The sequence below is a fragment of the Vigna unguiculata genome, chromosome 9 (assembly GCF_037176805.1).
Source record: "Vigna unguiculata cultivar grain cowpea cultivar isolate G323 ecotype 2 chromosome 9, ASM3717680v1, whole genome shotgun sequence".
NCBI lineage: Eukaryota > Viridiplantae > Streptophyta > Magnoliopsida > Fabales > Fabaceae > Vigna > Vigna unguiculata.
In genome coordinates, this window is record NC_140800.1 from 30,217,457 (window position 1) to 30,234,956 (window position 17,500).

A 17,500-nucleotide genomic window follows, 5' to 3' on the forward strand; every position below is an offset into this window, starting at 1 on the left:
GAATATATTAATTTAGTTTGTATATAAATTAATTTTTAGAAATTCTTTTATCTAATTTTTAAGAACATTTATTTGTAGAATTTTACCTTTTCTATTTTAATTTTCCACAAATGTTTGCAGAATAATTTATCATAACATGTCTGAAATCTATGTTTACTTTGTTCGGATTGCAAGATTAAATGAATTACGACCCTTTTACAACTCTTTTAAATTAATCATCTTTACTTACAAATTGATTGGTTATCTATTTCTTTTATTTCTTAATTTTCCTTCATTATATTTAAATATTTTCATTTTTTACTCTAATTTTTTTTTCTTTTCTATTTTGTCCGGTTTATCCAAACTAGGTTAAAACTTAATAATTTCATTATTCTTTATAATTTCAAATAAATTAAATCAATTCAATGTCTTAGTTTCAAATATGAATATCTAAATTTAAATCATGGATAAATAAATCAAATTAAAAAAAATTGTCTTCATATCTTTGTTTCTCGTATCACTTAAATCTAAAACAAGTTATTATTCACTATTTTCACTTAAAGATTTTCTTTTTGCGCTAAGCGGTTTTTTCTTTTTATTGCTTTTAAGTCATTATAAAATATCAAACAAATAAAAACTTTCCTTTCAATAAATAGAGATAAAATCAATTAACAAGTAAAATGGAGACAAAGTATTACCCTTGCCCCAAAGGCAAGATCAACTTTTGTTTTCTCATTTCAATGTTAGTTTTCATATCAAACAAATCATAATATGGATGATACATGGGAATAATGAAGTGACATGATACAAATTAGTGGCAAATTTTGCTCCAATGTGAGCCAATGCAATCAATCCAAGCAGATCCTTCCTCAAAAGATCCAAAAACTGTCCCTTGGAGAAGGAATCTGAAACATCCCCAAAATGGATACATAAAGGGTGGGAGAGTCAATCTGAAATATCTCTGACAACACTACACAGGCTTCAAGTGCATCTCCAACTTAACCAAGAAATCAAATTTCTCAGTTGGGAATAATTCCTTCTTGTGTAAACATTAATAATCACGTAGGCCTTAACTGTTCTTTAGGATTGAGATCTCTCTCGGATTTTGGCTCTAGCAAAAAATACTCCTGCCAGAAGACCTGCAATTGCATTGCTACCTTTAGTGATGAAACAAAATGTAATACAAACGCAAGCTAATGCACTTTATGGTGACAATGATAATAGAAACACTTCAAGTTCAGTAAATTTAAAGAACTAACCAAAGAAAATGCTAGCAGAGTTCTCCAAACTAGTAGGAACTTTGAACAGAAGGATGCCAGCAACTGAAAGTGGTATCTTGTTTAGTGAACCTACGAGACTACAGATGGTAAACTAGTCAGATATGTGCAACAAAATTAAAATAATGACATTTTCTGGTACTGCATAACATTAAAGACTAGAATCTAGATTTAAGAAAAACTATTGTTCCAACAAGAATCTATAACTCAGTTATAACCAAGGTGCATAGCTCAATATTTAGTCATCACAAAATAATGACGGAGCTCACCTGTAAGTTGTAGCTCCAGTCTGATGAAGAAACCACATGGATGTAAAGCTGATTGCTAGGCCCAAAATTCCACTAAAGGTCATCACCAACCAAAAGCTAGGCAATCTCAGAAGTGGCCTGTAAATTCAAACACATAATTTTGTATGATATTAGAAAAAGAAAGACATAGTGAGAATCTTTTTAGATCTGTTGTCAGACATAAACTAAACAATTTATGACATAAAAAGACCCTTTTGAGATTCCAGATCTGTGGTTCTATAAAGAAAATAAATAGCAAAAAGGAAGATTGAGACGTTACATTTTAACCTATGAGATCAATAACCTTCTTACAGGAAATGAAGCGTGTCATGCACATAATATTGAGAAAAATCACAAAAGTATAGGAAATATAACTCACGTGCTTAAGAGATAATCCACCTCATTGAAAACAACAATCAGGAAAAATCCCAAAGGCAAAGAAAGGGTGTTGTTCAACAAGACCATCGAAAACTCATTTAAATTTCCAGATTTGGTAACTTGCTTTGCTGTATCCATGACCCTACGGAGAGTCAGCTGCACCGATAAAATCAAAACAACCGATAAGCAAACTTGACTAAGCTAAATTTAATTCAGTGCTATCTATGGTGCTACGTACACACTTTCTATGATAGTATATAGTCCTTTTATACCAAAAACCAAATTAAACCTCCTCCATGTATATGTAGAAGTAATTGAGTATTATGATTCAAGAAACTCCACAAAAAGCAAGCAACAGGTCAAACTGAAAAGTATTGAGTCAGTTCTCTCACCAGGAATAGGTGATGAGTAATTTCTCTTCATGTTGGAAAGTCTGATGTACTAAACTACTCAATTCAATTCATCTGTGATGAACTATATCAATTCATATATAATATGTCATTTAATTTTTTTTTTTGCTTTCAACCAAGTCTAGCCAGTCCTTAGTACGGAGAGAAGTGGAGATAATTTTACGGCATATGTTTAGATCATTGTTGAAATTGTTGGGTTTTTTGAAAAAAGACCCCAAGGAGATTTGGAATACATAAGTTATGAGCAAACCCATAAAAGGAATCATGACATCACCTTCAACTCCAAAATTGTAAGATAATAGACTTGTGGACCTTTTTTCATTTTACGTTGCTTATTTTGCATATTTTTACCTCATGTGGGACTTTAATTCACACTTGACTCCAACACACTATTTCTCAAATGTGAATCCCTTTCACATTGATTATACTCCTCTTTCGAGCGAAAACATTCTTCATCCAACCCACATTGGTACTATCTGAGCCAACCACCAAAAATTAACAGCTTTGATACTACTTTGTTGAGTTTTTTTTACAGGAGACACCAAGAAGATTTGGAACATATAAGTTATGAGCAAACCCATATAAGGAAGTATGTCACCACCTTCAATCCTAAACCTAAACCTTAAGACAAATAGGTTTGTGGGTGTTTTCTCCTATATGCTCTCTTCTTGCATATTTTTATCTCATGTGGGACTCCAACTCGCACTTGACTCTAATAGAAACAATCAGAAATATGAAATGGGGCTGAAAGAGTCATAAGAACATTGCAATGAGATAGAAACCTGATATCTTAATACAAATAATAGGAAAGCCTCCTCTGGTTACAACATTGCACTGCAGAACTTTAAGGGTTTGCACCTCCTAATGCCCAAAGTCTCCAGATCTCTCATAAATGATCAGAGATCCTCTCCTCTTTTCTATTCTACACAAGTGCCCTTCACTGATTGTAACTAACTAAATTAACTAATAGGTTATCTAACACAGTGATGATAACCAAACAATGATAGACTTTAGCAAGACAGACATGATTGAATTTATGCACATACAATGATATTAGAATAATATCGTAGCTCTCAAGTTAAATACTAAAAATTATAAACTTACATCTTCCAGTATTCAGTTGAACTTTCATTTAAAACATTTTCAGGCAGTAATGGAAAGGTAACCAAAGTGGAAATAAGAAAATGAAACTTATTGTACCAATGAAGCTTAAAATCACAAAACATAAGTACTCACAGAATATGATGCCGTTAAGAAACAGTTTAGTGTCTGCCAAGCATAGCCAATTGCATTAAAAGAGAGATCAGTGAGTCCTCCAGTTATTGCTGAAATGATCTGCAAGGGAAAAAGGATATTCTTTCAGGCTGTTTTATATCTAAAACTTGTTATGCTTGTTAACGATCCAAATAATGCATAGTTTCAAGAGAGTCTAAACAGTTAACAGCTATACAAGTTCAACAAAATAAAAGATGTTTATAGTAAGAATGAAATCAAAACAGACAAGCCACACAGTAACAAATGCATTATTGGTAGGAAGATAGACCCCTGCAAAGTAATCCCCACATAAGCTGTGACAGTCGAGCAACTACACTTTCCAGAATATGGCATGGAATTTTTGGAGAGCCTGGCTACTATATGAATATGTTGCCATTTGGTTATAATTAGACAAGTAACTTCTTCCCACATAGTGACTACATCCTTGGATAAATATAATAAAACAATTAAATATGTTGGTAAGAGTAGTGATTGTAGGAGATGCAGGAAAAATAAAGGGATTGCAAGATTCATATGTAAAGGTACAATGTGTGAATTCGTTATTCTAGATCACAGTCAGGGCCTCGAACAGTTAAGCAAGATTCAAATGTCAAGCTCGTCAACATACCATTAGAAATAGAGCTGCCCAGACTCTGCCATCGTGGTGCTTCTTGAACAAGTACATTTCACCAAGGGCAGTTATGACATTAGTAACATTCTTCAGGACTGTCACCATGGCTACATTAATGTATTTCAAACTGCACATAACACAAAAGGATAAGTAAATAGCCACAAGCAAACAAGAGAGAGTGACAAATTTCAGTTTATATATTGACACTGGTACAGATGATAAATGTTAAGATCACATGTTTAACGATAAAAAAGTTAGAACAAGTTTATAACTCCATGCTCCTCAAATAAGAATAGTTCTTCCCTGAATTTATGAACAATGTTTCCATTTCATGATTACTCATTTAAACAGGATCCATCAGTACATTCTGCAATTGTTTTTTTTTTTTTTTTCACTCCTAGCATTACACAATGATTTAAAAAAAAAAAAGGCTTACACAACACATAAAATTGAATGGTAAAAAAACTAGTTACAAAGCATCTATGACAAGCAACCCCCTTATGTAAAACACTCGATATAATATAATCTAATGAAAGCGAGAACCAAAACATTACAAGAGCCACCAAGTTGAAGACTGCCTACCTAAACATACTTGTGACGAGCATTCCAACAAATATAACATTCACAGGCAACCAGACCTTAATCAATCTCCATGTCAGCGGCTCAGTTGAAACTAAACCCAGAATACTCAAAACGGAAACAATAACAACTGAAATCAAATTCTGCATCCACACAAAATTTGTGAGAATCAATCCAGCTCAAGTAATTTCTACATCATTATCCTAAACACAAAGGGGTAAATGGTTCCAAGGACACAAAAACAAATACCTGGTACAACATCAAGGATATCCCAGCATTGAAATCATAGCTGGAAAGTACAAACTTGTTAACCAATATCATGCCACAGGAGGAAAAACAATATGCAAGTCCAGACAATAAGGCCTGATTGTGGACTTTGACTACCCTCGCACTTCTTGGAGTTCTTTCTTTGTCTTTGTCCAACTTGGAATTTTCTACGTCAAGTTGTTCTTCATTGGGAGATGAAGACATCATTTTCATGTGATCCAGTTATGCCTTAAGCTGAATTGACCCAACGGCGAATAAAAAAAAAAAAAAAACTTCACAGTACCACAGTGTTCAAGCTATGGAGCTCAGGATCGACAAGTAAGGAGACACGTGGAAAGGAAAAACCTTTTTAACAAACCCAGATATGATTATGATCGACGAGAAAAACCCATCAGGGATAATCACTGTAATGGTTTTATAGGCAAGGATTGGATTCAAAGGAAGGCAAAGAAGCGCTGAAAAATAAATGATGAAATTTGGGGATTAAAGGAGCCAGAAACGGCGTTGATGTACGGAGAGAACAAAGAGGGGTTGGGAATTTTGAAAGTGGAAACTTCGTCGCATTTGAAGAAGGATCGTCGCATTGATTTTTTGTTGTGTTTTGTCCTTTTGCAATTCGCATGAACCGTGGATGGCAAAGATACCCTGTTGCTTGGTTTGTGATAGCTTTGAATTAAATGTCCTAAAGTCTTAGGCTTGCTTTTGTTTTTTGAATGATGTCAGTTCATTTGTCCCATTTTCCACGGCTATTGCTGCTACCATTATTAGCCTAAGTAATGTAAAATATTGCAAGCTTAAAACCATGATCACCATATCTATTGATATTTAATTACTTTGTTAATTTTAATAATAATTATTTTGCCAGTCTAATAAAGACTCCCTTTTAGTTTATTATTAGTGTAACAATTAATGCATAAATCATGGTTATTAGACTAAAGAGATTGTAGTTAAGTCAAACTTAGGAGAAAATGAAAATTGCTTGATTAATTTTAACTACTTATAAAAACAAGTACTGAACTTTTTTTATCTGGATAAATATTTATTTTATAAAAGAGGCTAGTTATAATATAATAAGGATATTGATTTTGTGTGTGTTTGTTTGTTTCATCATTACCATTTAACTTTCTAAACTAACGATAAAACCATTCCCAGCGAACTAATGTTAAAAGATAAATCAACAGGGAAAATATTTTTTATTCGTCGGCAATCACATCAGAAAATTACGCAACTTGTTGTGTAGTTGACCTATGGCAGGTATGATAAGGGTTAGATAAGTACCAACGAAGAAAATGCGATGTACCGAAAAAAACCAAGGCGAAGGTTAGTTGCCACTTTAGAATTCTAAGATGTTTTTGTGTTTGACCCCAAAAACGAAACAAAACCAGAATATTCAAAATCAGAAGTATCAGCAAGTATCCACTAGCTTATCGTAGACCAAAACGTGCTTTTATGGTAGTGGAATTTTCCCAATGTTTCTGTTACGCTTCAACTAAAAGCATTAAAAATGTCGACATAGTTTTCCTAACTCTATGATATTAATATGGCGACCTAGCAATCGTAGCAGCCTGCAGATGAGATGAGTCACCCCCTCAAGATATAAATCATTGTGATAAAATAAATACCCATGTAACGTGCTCAAGCATAAATGTTGCTCTAGATGCATTGTGACCAGTTAGGATTGACAGAATGAAATAAATTCTGGAATTTTGGTATCTTAAGTGTCTCAATTATTATCTCCATTGACCTAGTTAAAGTCAAGACTATAGAACTAAATTGTATTGAACTCTTACAATATTTTGAAATCCCTCCTTGTTTCAAAACAAAAGAAGTCTTGAATAGATAAATTTCAACGGAATTACAACTAGCAAAAAATAAGATTGGAGTAATTCTTCAGCATCGTATTCATATACAAGAATTTGAACTACAAAAAAAGAAAAGTATTTTAAAATTGCTCTCCTTATTTGAATTTTTTTTAAAAGCACAACATAAGATGAGATACTGTGATGTATGTTGCCTCCTAATCATGTTAATTTAGTTTCAATGACTAATGGGAAACGTTCTCAGAAACAAAGAAGACTTATTTAAGAATTAATCTGGTTTATATAAGCAGATTGTCTGGCTTCAATGAAACTCCTAATGCTAGCTGCATCTCCACGCATGACAACTTTGCCATCCTCCATGTAGATGGCACCATCTGCATACTCTAGTTCTTCCAAACGATGGGTGACCCATAATGCCGTAACTTCTGCAGAGGTATCCACAGAGTTCCTGACAGCTTTGATAACCCCGACCTTAAATGAAAAGTGCAAGCCATATATTTATTATAAAGTGTTGGTCTTACAACACAACTTTCACAATAACTAATATGAACATCACAATTTATGGATTACCTGGTCAGTTTCATCTAAGAATGTGGTGAGCTCATCCAACAACAGAACTTTACAAGCTTCTGCTAGAGCACCAGCAATGGCAACCCTCTGCTTCTGACCACCACTCAGAGTTTGGACAGATCTCTGAATATTGCAGCAAAAGGAAAGTTGATTCATTATATAGTTTACACTTTTGTTATGAATGTTCAAGGTTGCTGTCCCTATTACCTTCATGTAGTCAGACAGGCCTACAGCATGCAAAGCTCTCGACACCCTCGACCTGACTTCATCGTGAGTCAAATCGATCTTACCAAGACCAAATGCAACATCAGCATCTACAGTAGGCAGCACCACCTGCAACAAATATAAAGCCACTCAGTTGGCAGTCCGATCATACACATCATAAGGATTCGGGCTGCAAATTTTCAGTAGATTGATAACAAATTCAGGTGTTTTACTTTTATATTTTGTGATTTTTATTTTTTTTTATCACAATCGTTGTATCTGAATTGCAAACATTGAGAAAATATTCAACAGCAGATTGGATAGAAAGATATTAACAAGTATGCACAACCAAATTATTAAAATTTATTAGATGGCACTATGACAACAGGCACCTGTTATTGTAACGAACAAAGAAATCAAGCAAATTCGCCATGCTCTGAAATCAAGGAAAACATAAAAAGGAATATTTGGAAAAGATCTGACAAATGGCAAAACTTAAACATGCTGTCCGATGTGGTTGGTGTCCACCTCCTTTCCCCCCACACCCAAACAAATACCTTGGTGGAGGAGGCTGCTTGTATTAAGACTTTAATTTGTTGAGGCAAAGTAAGTAATTTTTGCATAAGTATTTCATAAATATGTCTACAGTCTACGAAAGCTATACATTTGGTTAACAAGAAAAATAGAACGAAAAAGTCAACCATCATTCTTTACCAATCTGGATGCAAGGGAAAAAGAAGCTATGCTTCTATAGAACAAACAATGAAGAAAAAACAATCAAATCTCAAATCTAGAATTCTGACAGGGTACTAGTAGAGGTCAGGACAGCGGCAATAACAATAAGTACTATGGAAACTGTAACAGTCATTCCCCCATTCTGGGCGTGTTCTTGGAAAAAGTTAAGGCACACGGAGTGGTTGGAAAATGCCTCAAAATTTGCTTAAACATTAGTCTAAGGTCGTTTATCCCAAAAGAAAAAGAAAGAAAGAAAAACAGTCTGAGGGCAGGTTAACTACAGTTTGAGCTGTTAACTTATTCTTAATTCTTCCATCAAAAGATTACTTGAAAATATTATATCGTAACATATAATAAATGAAGTCAGTAAACAGCATAGCAATAGTAGCAAGGTAACTGAAGAAAGAAACATTGAAACTACTTTTCTCCTCCCTTATAACATCAGTGTGACTCTGAATTAATTTGATGAGGTTTCCATCTTTGAATTTGAATTTTTATAATCCAAAATCAACATTTTAGCTCATATCCCCACTCCCATAGAAAACAAGTCCAATGAATTTCCTTTTCAAATGTAAAGTGAAAATATCTAACCTACATAGACACAAAAGATTTAACCTTTCTGTTAATTTCTGTTTTAGGTCTACAACAGCGAGCATAATCAAATAGAATCTGACCAAGAACAAACCCTCACACTCAAATCATTGCTGGGCCGAAGAGCCTCCTGAGGTCCACTAAAGCCTGTTCAGCATTTTCACAAACATCTGGTGGTCCCTACGACTGAGGCAGGAGGTTCCTGTTGCCTGCTCAGGACATGCATGTCAGCAACTCCTGAATATTCCGTAGTTAGAGGCTACCGCACCTTATGGTATTACTTCATAGTCATGTTCAAGTGTCTTAGCAGTGACTCACGCTCTCATCCTAGCCTTAGAAAGTAAGTAATTGCTGAAACACTACGTAAATATTTCCATACACAGTTACTTGGCTGGTTTAAAGACTCGAGATTGGAACAGCAGACTCATCATCTTAGAGAAAGCCAAATTCCGGGCGTTTATGACTATCAACCGTTTGGGTTTGGCAAAAACCCACACTGGGTTAAAAGAAAGATAGCATGAACCAAGAAGAAGCACAAAAAAATAATAATGAGACTGAAGATAAGAACCTGATGATCTGGATTTTGGAAAACGAAACTTTTAGGTCCATTCACATTCACTGTTCCTGAAGTTGGGGTCAAGAGACCAGCCAAAATCTGCAAACCACACACAACGTTACGTTACGAGTTACAACTAACACTGCACTACAAAGCAGTAAGTCTTACTTCAGAATTTTGATAATACCTTCAAGAGGGTAGATTTTCCACACCCATTGGGTCCAAGAAGCATCCAAAACTGGCCGCAAGGAATGCGAATCGAACAATCCCTAAGAACAGGTACATCCTGCGTTTGCCTTGTCGTGAATGAGAATCTCAGATTACGCCCTTCTATTGCAAAACTCTCCGCCTTATTGCCCCTGAAAAAAAAAATCGAATCAATAAGAAAGAGGAGGAAATACAAGACTTCACCAAAACCTGTTCGAGAAAATGCCCAACTGAAAGATGGAACCTGATAATTGTACTGGGAACTGTGGCATGAAGAGGAGCAACAACACGTTCGGAGATGCTAGTAAGATAAGGGAAATTCATAGCATTCCCTATCGTTGATTGTTCCCACGCGACCGTTTTAACGTTGATATGAAATTCCTAAGCTGGTCTTAACTTTTCATGAATGGACATTTGAGTCCTCTTCTTAACAACGTGGCACGCTCTCATTAGTTACGCTTTTTAAGGTGTGACATCCTCTCTTATCTCCAGTATATGTAGAACGTTACACAGGAGATCCAAGACGCGTGGCATTGTGTTTCTCTTCATGGCGTTCTCTGCAACTCTATCCTACACCACCACCTTCCCTTCTCTTCCTCGCTTCCCTCAAATTTTGAGACCAAAGAGAGTTAATTTCCCACTGATTCGTGCAGCACAGAGTGGTGAATCAGACACCCCGGAGAGTAAGAGTGAAGCGTCATCTAAGGCTCAGTCTTCAAGTGCTGCTCCTAAGCCTCCCAAGAAACCAGTTTATTCCTGTGAGTATAGCAAACATTCAACTGACTAGTGTTTCTTAAGAGAATAAAGTTCTTCATTGATTACTGCTGCTTTTTTTTTCGGGGGCAGTGAAGAAAGGTCAGATTGTGAGGGTGGACAAGGAGAAATATCTCAATAGCATCAATGTAAGAAGGACGTTGTTTTGTCGTATTATTTATTGGCTTGGTTTCGATTGTGAACACAGACATGTCCATGTTTAATGTTTCAGTACCTTTCTGTTGGGCACCCACCTTATTACAAAGGATTAGACTACATTTATGAAGACCGTGGTGAGGTAAAAAGCAAAACTTGTCGAACTAGTTTGCATGGGGTGGCTCTGTTTTTTTATGTCATCACGGTTTAACTAATTCAATTGTGGAGAATTCTTCTAGGTCCTGGATATGCGTATATTTGAAACAGGAGAATATGCTCTTGTAAGTAACTTGCATCTGTCTATCCTATATTGTATTTGCATAGAATAGAGAAATATTTCTTAGAAACAAGGTTCTGATAAACGTAAGATTACGGCAAGAACCAAAACTAACTCTCTTTTTGCAATGCCAATGATGTTCTGTTGATCAAGCAAACCTGGGTCTATATCGATTGATTGCACGATATATGTACTTGATTCCAATTATGAAGAAATTGTCAAGAATTTTAATGTTTTATACTGAGAAAAACTCGTGCTTAATTGATAGATTGCGTGGGTAGGGATTCCCACTGCTCCAGCTTGGCTTCCTACGTACATGCTTATCAAGGTACTGTTTAACTTGTTCAATTTTGAACTACTATTTCTTACTATATAAGCTTCTTGCAGGATCAGCTTAAGCAAAAACCTGATCAAGCCGAACTAGTATTTGGCCAAGAATATCTTGTTTAATTGAGTTAGACTTGTACCTGTCTTATTTTGTATTTATTACACTGAATGAGTACTGTGTTTAATAGCAGTTGATTTCCTTAAATAGTCATATAATGAATAAAATATGACTGAAATTTTCTTTATTTCTCTACAAACATAACATTTTCTTCTTTTCATTTTAGCTGTTTGTTGAAGTTCAAGTTACCTCACTCTTTCTTTTTCATTTGCAGTCAGAGAAGCTCGACTATGAGAGGCTATGACCCACAAATGCTTAATGGATTGATGATACTTTTTTTCTTACGCTGTAAGAGAGTATATAATTCAAGAATCTCTACCCCATCTATAGTGCAGACTCTGTGCAGAGTATTTCGAAGCCTTTTGAAATGTGTATCTGTGCTTCCCTGCTTTTAAATTTTAAAAAATATAAATTCTCATATGGATTTTTTAATTTCAAGAGTTTGTATAAAAAACGTAGAAACAGAAAATGGAGTCATCTGCAAAGCAAAAGCAATAGCAATCCTCTGCTGAGCAATTCTTAAGATTAAACCTCTAATTCAAAGCAAGACCAATCATCTGCAAGTTGATAAGATCTGAGAATGATATGCAAGTACCATCATCAGTTGCACATGTAAAATGAAGCTGTAAAACGGAATGTTTTAGAATCGGTTGCGTTGCGGCAATACAAAAAGTATTTCAATGTCAAGAAAGTTGAAGGAATCTCTTCAATAATAAGTTATACACCGAGTAAAATAGCTATGTTCTATGTCCATAAGAGCTTGTTGTGCCTCAACCTTGTGCTTATGTGAAATAAAATAATATTTGGAACTTGAATTGATATAACACTGTAAAGTGCTTATAACAGTAGTGTAAGAGACTCGGTAACACTGATACAATCTTGCAGATTCTTGTATAGAGATGCAACTGAAAGATAAAAAAGAGAGAGAACACTTACATCTGAGAAATGAAGGAGGGGATGTGCTGAATGAAAATATTGAACTATTATGGTAGTAAATACCTACTCTCAATGTGATGTGCAAGGAAAGAGGAGATTGTCGCATGAACTACTGCTTATGAGAAGGAGTAGTGTTAGTGCAAATTGGTTTTTGATAGGAGATTTTAGTGTTGTAAGGAGACCGGAAGAAGGAGAGAAGAGAAAGGCAATGTCCACATAGAAGAGAAATACAGAGTTTAACCAATTCATGTGATACGGAATTATTATATTATATGTACCGATGAATGTAAGGAAATTCACATAGTATGGTGTAGGGGAAAGATAAAAAGAATATTAGATAGAACATTGGTGTCACAAATATAGTTAGAATGGGCAAGAAAGTGCACAATATGCATTGAATAGATGTGTGTCTAACCACTATATATGTTGTTAAAACTGACGAAAACACGAGCAAGGTAGACTTCCTGAGGCGTGTATATACATTGTTCTTAAGGATTTATCTGTGGTGTATTACGAAAATCTTCTAGGATAAAATAGGAACTTTCCAAATTTTCCAAGGATTTCAGAACTATTAAGGAACACTAAAAAGAGTAAATAATTATACACAGGATAATAAGTAGGAAAGGGGAAATGAGCATGAGGGAACCAGAAATAGAGGTTTTAGAGCCTATTTTCCTTTTCTTAGGATCGGGTAACATTACCTTAGCTAGGCACCCCCACACTCTTAGGTATTTAAGATTAGGTTGATAACCTTTCCATAACTCATAAGAAGTTTTATCCATTTTCTTATGAGGTGTCTTATTTTGTAAAAAACATGCAATAAGAAGAGCTTCTCCCTAAAGGTTATCATGTGAACTAGAACTAATAAGCATGACATTCATCATTTCTTTAAGATTTATATTCTTTCTCTCAACTACTCCATTGGACTCAAGTGAATATGATGGGGTTATTTCATGGATAATACATTTTTTAACACAATAGTCATTAAAGCTATGCCAAATTGTGTTTCTTTGAAGCGTTGTGAGTTCTTTATTCGTAGCTTTTCTCCAACTCTCATTATTAGCAACATTTTCATAATAGTTTGGTTTAGTGTTGTTGCCTATAAAAATTTAACTTGATTATAGTGATAAGTGCTCATTTTACCTATTTTTCACATGCATTTTTGCACTTATCCAGTTTGATTTCATTTAATATCTTATGGATTTTACTCCCTTTCATCTAATTCAACTCAAAAGCATTTGGAAATGATTATGTGTAACAATTTAATGTATTTTTCATGATTTTCTACAATATTTGGTGAAACAGAGCAAAATGGGTTGAGTTGCAGAATCGGGGCTTGAACAACTTTAAATTAAGAACATTCAAATTTTTCCTCCACATATCAAGCAGAAGATATGATTATTAAGCCATATGAAGAAAACTTCACAATGAAGTAACCTCAAGCACCAAGATTAGAGCTCAACCCACGGAGGAAACCCACCATTGGAGGAAAACTTTGTGATCATACTACAAGAAATGCACCAAAGTTTCAAGGAAACCCTCCATGGGAGGAAAGCTCACATTCTTGGCCACCATGATTGGAGATACAACCAACCCAGATTTTTCTATAAATTAAGGGATAGAACCCCTTTTCATATCATGGAGAATTCAAATATATCATAGTTTCTCTCTCTAGATTCTCTCTTTTCACTTGTAAAATCTCTTAGAATCTAAAGGAAACATGAGGAAGGTGCAACTTCTCCTAGGATCAATTGTTTAGATCATTATGAGTTGTTGAACTTCCAAGTGTTTGGATTAGATGTAGCTCTTTTGAACTTATGAATGGTATTGTTTTTTTTTACTCAATTATTCATTCATGTGTTAGTGATTCAATTTGTGTTTCATGTGTGATGAACTTATCAATAATATGTTGCATATATAACTTGAGTTATGCGAAAGCTAACTCATTTTATAGATCCAGTTGAGTCATTTGAGGTTGTTAGGAGGTAAATATGTCCCTATATGACTCAGTTGGTGTAAAAAATCATAATTAGTAATGCAAAGAGTTCATTCAAAGGGTTCTGATGGATCAAAAGTCACACGTAAAAGGTACATGTGAAAGAGAAGAATTAGAGGCATTTGATGAGCTGTTTCACGGTTATATGTACCACCTGTTATAGAGGGTAAAGGAGCTCTAATGGACACAAACATCCACTGAAGTGACCTGCTATAGCTTGTAAAAGTTCAATTGGCAAACTGTTAGGGTCTGTTAGTTAATGTAAATTGTACTAGCCAGTTACAAGTGCTGAAACTTGATATCTTTGGTGTCATTCCCTCATTCAATAACCACTCACACATACTAGAATCACACTGTCACGAAACCAACATTCATTCACCATACCATTCAATCACCTCTCATGCTATCACAATTACACCACCAAAAAACCACTTTCCTCTCATCCATCTTCAGTGTTTTCTGCTATTCTAGAGTGTTCTTGGAGTTGTGATCACACAGTGGATTTTCCATTAAGAATTCTCCACCTTCTTGTGATTTCTTTCATTTCCACTAAACATAATTGTTGTAGAAGTGTTTCTACTTAGTAAATTCGTTTATTCCTTTCATTTCCATCATTTAATTTCTATGTTTTCATTCCTCTTCTACTGATTTGAGTTCATGAATTATGTAAGACCTGCAAAATTTAATTAATTAATTAATTAATAAATACGGGTAGTGGAAGCCTTTATGACATTAAATTTTGATTTGTATGATGTGGAAAAGTACTAGCTCAAGTGGTTGAGAGTACTTTAATTGAGTGAGAGAACTTGGGTTCGAGTCCTATGTATGCCAACTATGGGTTATTTAATTGTTATTGTTTTAATATATTGATTGAACATGTTGACTGATGACATAATGATTGAATTGTATTGGTTTGCATGAAATATGAATTGACATGATGGGTTGGCATTGATTTGGTATTTGCATGGTTGTGGGTTCAAGTCTTGGAGAACTCAAATTAAACTTTATTTTTGCCATTTTGGATTTTTGGCTTGAAATTGAAGGGTTAAGGGAAACCCTAGATGCATGGGCAGCCAAGGGTGGCTGAGAAACGGATCATAAAGGATCAATGAATGATAATAAACCTTACCATTAAACCTTGGATTCGTTTTTTTTGTAATTACCTAGCTTTAATGCACCTTTAAAAGACCAATGTGAGGTAAGGAGAAAGGTTTTGGCAAGCTGTGAGTGTACTCAGAAAATAGAGACGAAAATCAGAGTATAGAGAGCGTGTGAGTGATCTGTTGAGGGGCTGGGCAGTGGAAGAACTTAGAAGGATTATTGGAAATCAAGGAAAGGATTCAAGCTTCATATCTTAAGCAAAGGAATTTCCAAGTTAGGGGAGTTTTCCACGATAATTTGATGTTTTGGCATGAGTTGTATGATAATTATACGATAATTATGCATGAACCTTAACTGTTCTGTGATTTTGCTGAGTTCTGGAAATTTTCCACAAACCGCCTGACAGGCTATACATAGCCGCAAGGCCGTTCATACCCAGTTACGTGTTTTTTGTGTCCTGGAGGCAGCGCCTGGCCGTGAAGCCCCGTACCGCCAGGCGACGCAAGCATGTAACTATTCTGGGTTTTTCTGATGAACTGCCTGGCGGTGATGAATTTCCGCCAGGCGACGCGAGTCTGTTTGGCTCGATTTTATGATTTTGTGCAGTCTGGGATGATTTGGATCAGGGGAAAATCAAGGGTTAGTGGTTAAGAGATGATGTGAGAATTTAATTCTTGAATTCCAGCATAAACGACGATTAAAATTGACTGAACAGTGAAAAGAGGGGTAGGGTTTAATGATGTGAGAATCGCGGGTCTTGTAATCAAATAGTGGAAAACTAATCGAGTAATTCTATTGTGGAAATGGACTAATCATTTTGTTTGGGATTGCTAAACAATTGGAAGAGTGTGATCAATCTGCATTGGGAAGGTATTGGAAGAAAATAGTAGTGCAGGTGCGGGAGTTCTGGGAATTTGCCCAGAACCGTATGCACCTCCTGGTGGCACAAGTCTTGCCACCAGGCGCCATCTCGGAAAAACTAGAATTGTAGGCTTTGCGAGAGTTGCTGGAAAATTGGTTCTTGGAAAAGTGCGGACTCATGATATTTGAGAGTCGAAAGTGTTAGTTTGATGATAATCTTGATAATGAGCATAACTATATAACTTGAGAATGGAATAAATTAGAGTCTTGCGGAAGTTAGAATTTGGAGTGTGCAAGGATTATAACTATAGACTATGTACATTGGACTTGGTAGAAAGGTTTGGTTTGAAATCATGTAATCCAATGCAACTCTTGATATAAAAGTGTTAAGACTTGGAAATAAACTTTGTGAGACAAGAGATGTGAGGTTGTGAACCTATGAGTGAGGAAATCAAATCGTTAAACCAAAATAGAGAGGGAAACCTAGCCTGTAAATGATCTAGTGGTGTTGGACAAAATCCTATTTTAGTGTGAATTGTAATATAGGTAAACCAATTATGTTGGGGTGAAAATGATGTAGATCATAGGCTTAAGTTTGGGCAATCAGCGGATCACAAGGATTGAATCTTCGCACTATGACAGGCTACTGGTGTCGCGCCTAGTGGTATAGCAGCATCTGCCAGGCGATAGCGGAGAAAAATAGTGGGGTATGATTTATGTGGCGCCTGGCGACGGAGGTGATTCCGCCAGGCGATGGTTGTTGCGCCAGTGGGCTTTGGAACGCTTGCGCCTGGCGGTAGAGGTATAACCGCCAGGCGGTATTTGCAGGATTCGAGATTTTTGAGGCGCTTGGCGCCTGGCGATACGTGTCCTCTGCCAAGCGGTCTGGAAGCTGGTAGCGTCTAGCGGTACATGTCCCCCGCTAGGCGATTTGGTTGTTGTAAGTCCTAGTTGTTGGATTCTGCAGGCGTGATCTACAAGGCTTTTGGTGATGCGTCAAAGGTGAAATTGCTGGGTTCCTTAAGTTGAGCTCGAAACGTATCCCTTGAGTTGAGCTCGGGATAGGGGTTAAGCACGTAACATTCCTCGAGTTGAGGTCGGAATGGCATCCCTCGAGTTGAGCTCGAGATGGCGGATGAACACGAGGAACCCTTGAGTTGAGCTTGGGTTGGCGAGTGTTGCCGGTGTGAGTGTGCTGGTTGTGGCCAGTACGAATGGGTCCAGATGGAT

General features: G+C 35.9%; 3 protein-coding genes across 3 annotated transcripts; 1 reads left to right on the plus strand and 2 right to left on the minus strand.

The window, feature by feature from the left end:
* Positions 1–673: 673 nt before the first annotated feature.
* Positions 674–5,730, minus strand: GONST1 (golgi nucleotide sugar transporter 1). The gene is made up of 8 exons (XM_028047519.2): positions 5,045–5,730; positions 4,799–4,938; positions 4,214–4,343; positions 3,568–3,666; positions 1,923–2,077; positions 1,526–1,642; positions 1,239–1,336; positions 674–1,118 (listed from the first exon to the last, which is right to left on the minus strand). Exons 1-8 carry the CDS (start codon positions 5,273–5,275, stop codon positions 1,060–1,062), a joined length of 1,029 nt encoding a protein of 342 aa, XP_027903320.2. The 5' UTR covers positions 5,276–5,730; the 3' UTR covers positions 674–1,059.
* A 1,187-nt stretch (positions 5,731–6,917) lies between these two features.
* ABCI10 (ABC transporter family protein) lies at positions 6,918–10,147 on the minus strand. Its single transcript, XM_028086545.2, has 6 exons — positions 9,990–10,147; positions 9,726–9,897; positions 9,551–9,637; positions 7,660–7,785; positions 7,453–7,575; positions 6,918–7,353 (listed from the first exon to the last, which is right to left on the minus strand). The coding sequence occupies exons 1-6, from the start codon at positions 10,067–10,069 to the stop codon at positions 7,144–7,146; spliced, it is 798 nt and encodes a 265-aa protein (XP_027942346.2). The 5' UTR covers positions 10,070–10,147; the 3' UTR covers positions 6,918–7,143.
* Positions 10,148–10,236: 89 nt separating this feature from the next.
* Positions 10,237–11,814, plus strand: NDHO (NAD(P)H:plastoquinone dehydrogenase complex subunit O). Its single transcript, XM_028086546.2, has 6 exons — positions 10,237–10,503; positions 10,592–10,647; positions 10,731–10,796; positions 10,894–10,935; positions 11,200–11,259; positions 11,591–11,814. The coding sequence occupies exons 1-6, from the start codon at positions 10,293–10,295 to the stop codon at positions 11,618–11,620; spliced, it is 465 nt and encodes a 154-aa protein (XP_027942347.1). The 5' UTR covers positions 10,237–10,292; the 3' UTR covers positions 11,621–11,814.
* Positions 11,815–17,500: the final 5,686 nt, after the last annotated feature.

Excerpts from the sequence above, each read along its gene's own strand:
- ABCI10 (XM_028086545.2), bottom strand. The coding sequence starts at position 10,069 with ATGAATTTCCCTTATCTTACTAGCATCTCCGAACGTGTTGTTGCTCCT. Across the intron at positions 7,786-9,550 it reads TCCAAAATCCAGATCATCAG|GTGGTGCTGCCTACTGTAGA; the intron begins GTTCTTATCTTC and ends TATTTGTTGCAG. Across the intron at positions 7,354-7,452 it reads TCTTAGATGAAACTGACCAG|GTCGGGGTTATCAAAGCTGT; the intron begins GTAATCCATAAA and ends TTTTCATTTAAG.
- NDHO (XM_028086546.2), top strand. The coding sequence starts at position 10,293 with ATGGCGTTCTCTGCAACTCTATCCTACACCACCACCTTCCCTTCTCTT. Across the intron at positions 10,504-10,591 it reads CAAGAAACCAGTTTATTCCT|TGAAGAAAGGTCAGATTGTG; the intron begins GTGAGTATAGCA and ends TTTCGGGGGCAG. Across the intron at positions 10,797-10,893 it reads TTTATGAAGACCGTGGTGAG|GTCCTGGATATGCGTATATT; the intron begins GTAAAAAGCAAA and ends GAATTCTTCTAG.
- GONST1 (XM_028047519.2), bottom strand. The coding sequence starts at position 5,275 with ATGAAAATGATGTCTTCATCTCCCAATGAAGAACAACTTGACGTAGAA. Across the intron at positions 4,939-5,044 it reads TATCCTTGATGTTGTACCAG|AATTTGATTTCAGTTGTTAT; the intron begins GTATTTGTTTTT and ends GTGTGGATGCAG. Across the intron at positions 3,667-4,213 it reads GGGCAGCTCTATTTCTAATG|ATCATTTCAGCAATAACTGG; the intron begins GTATGTTGACGA and ends TTTCCCTTGCAG.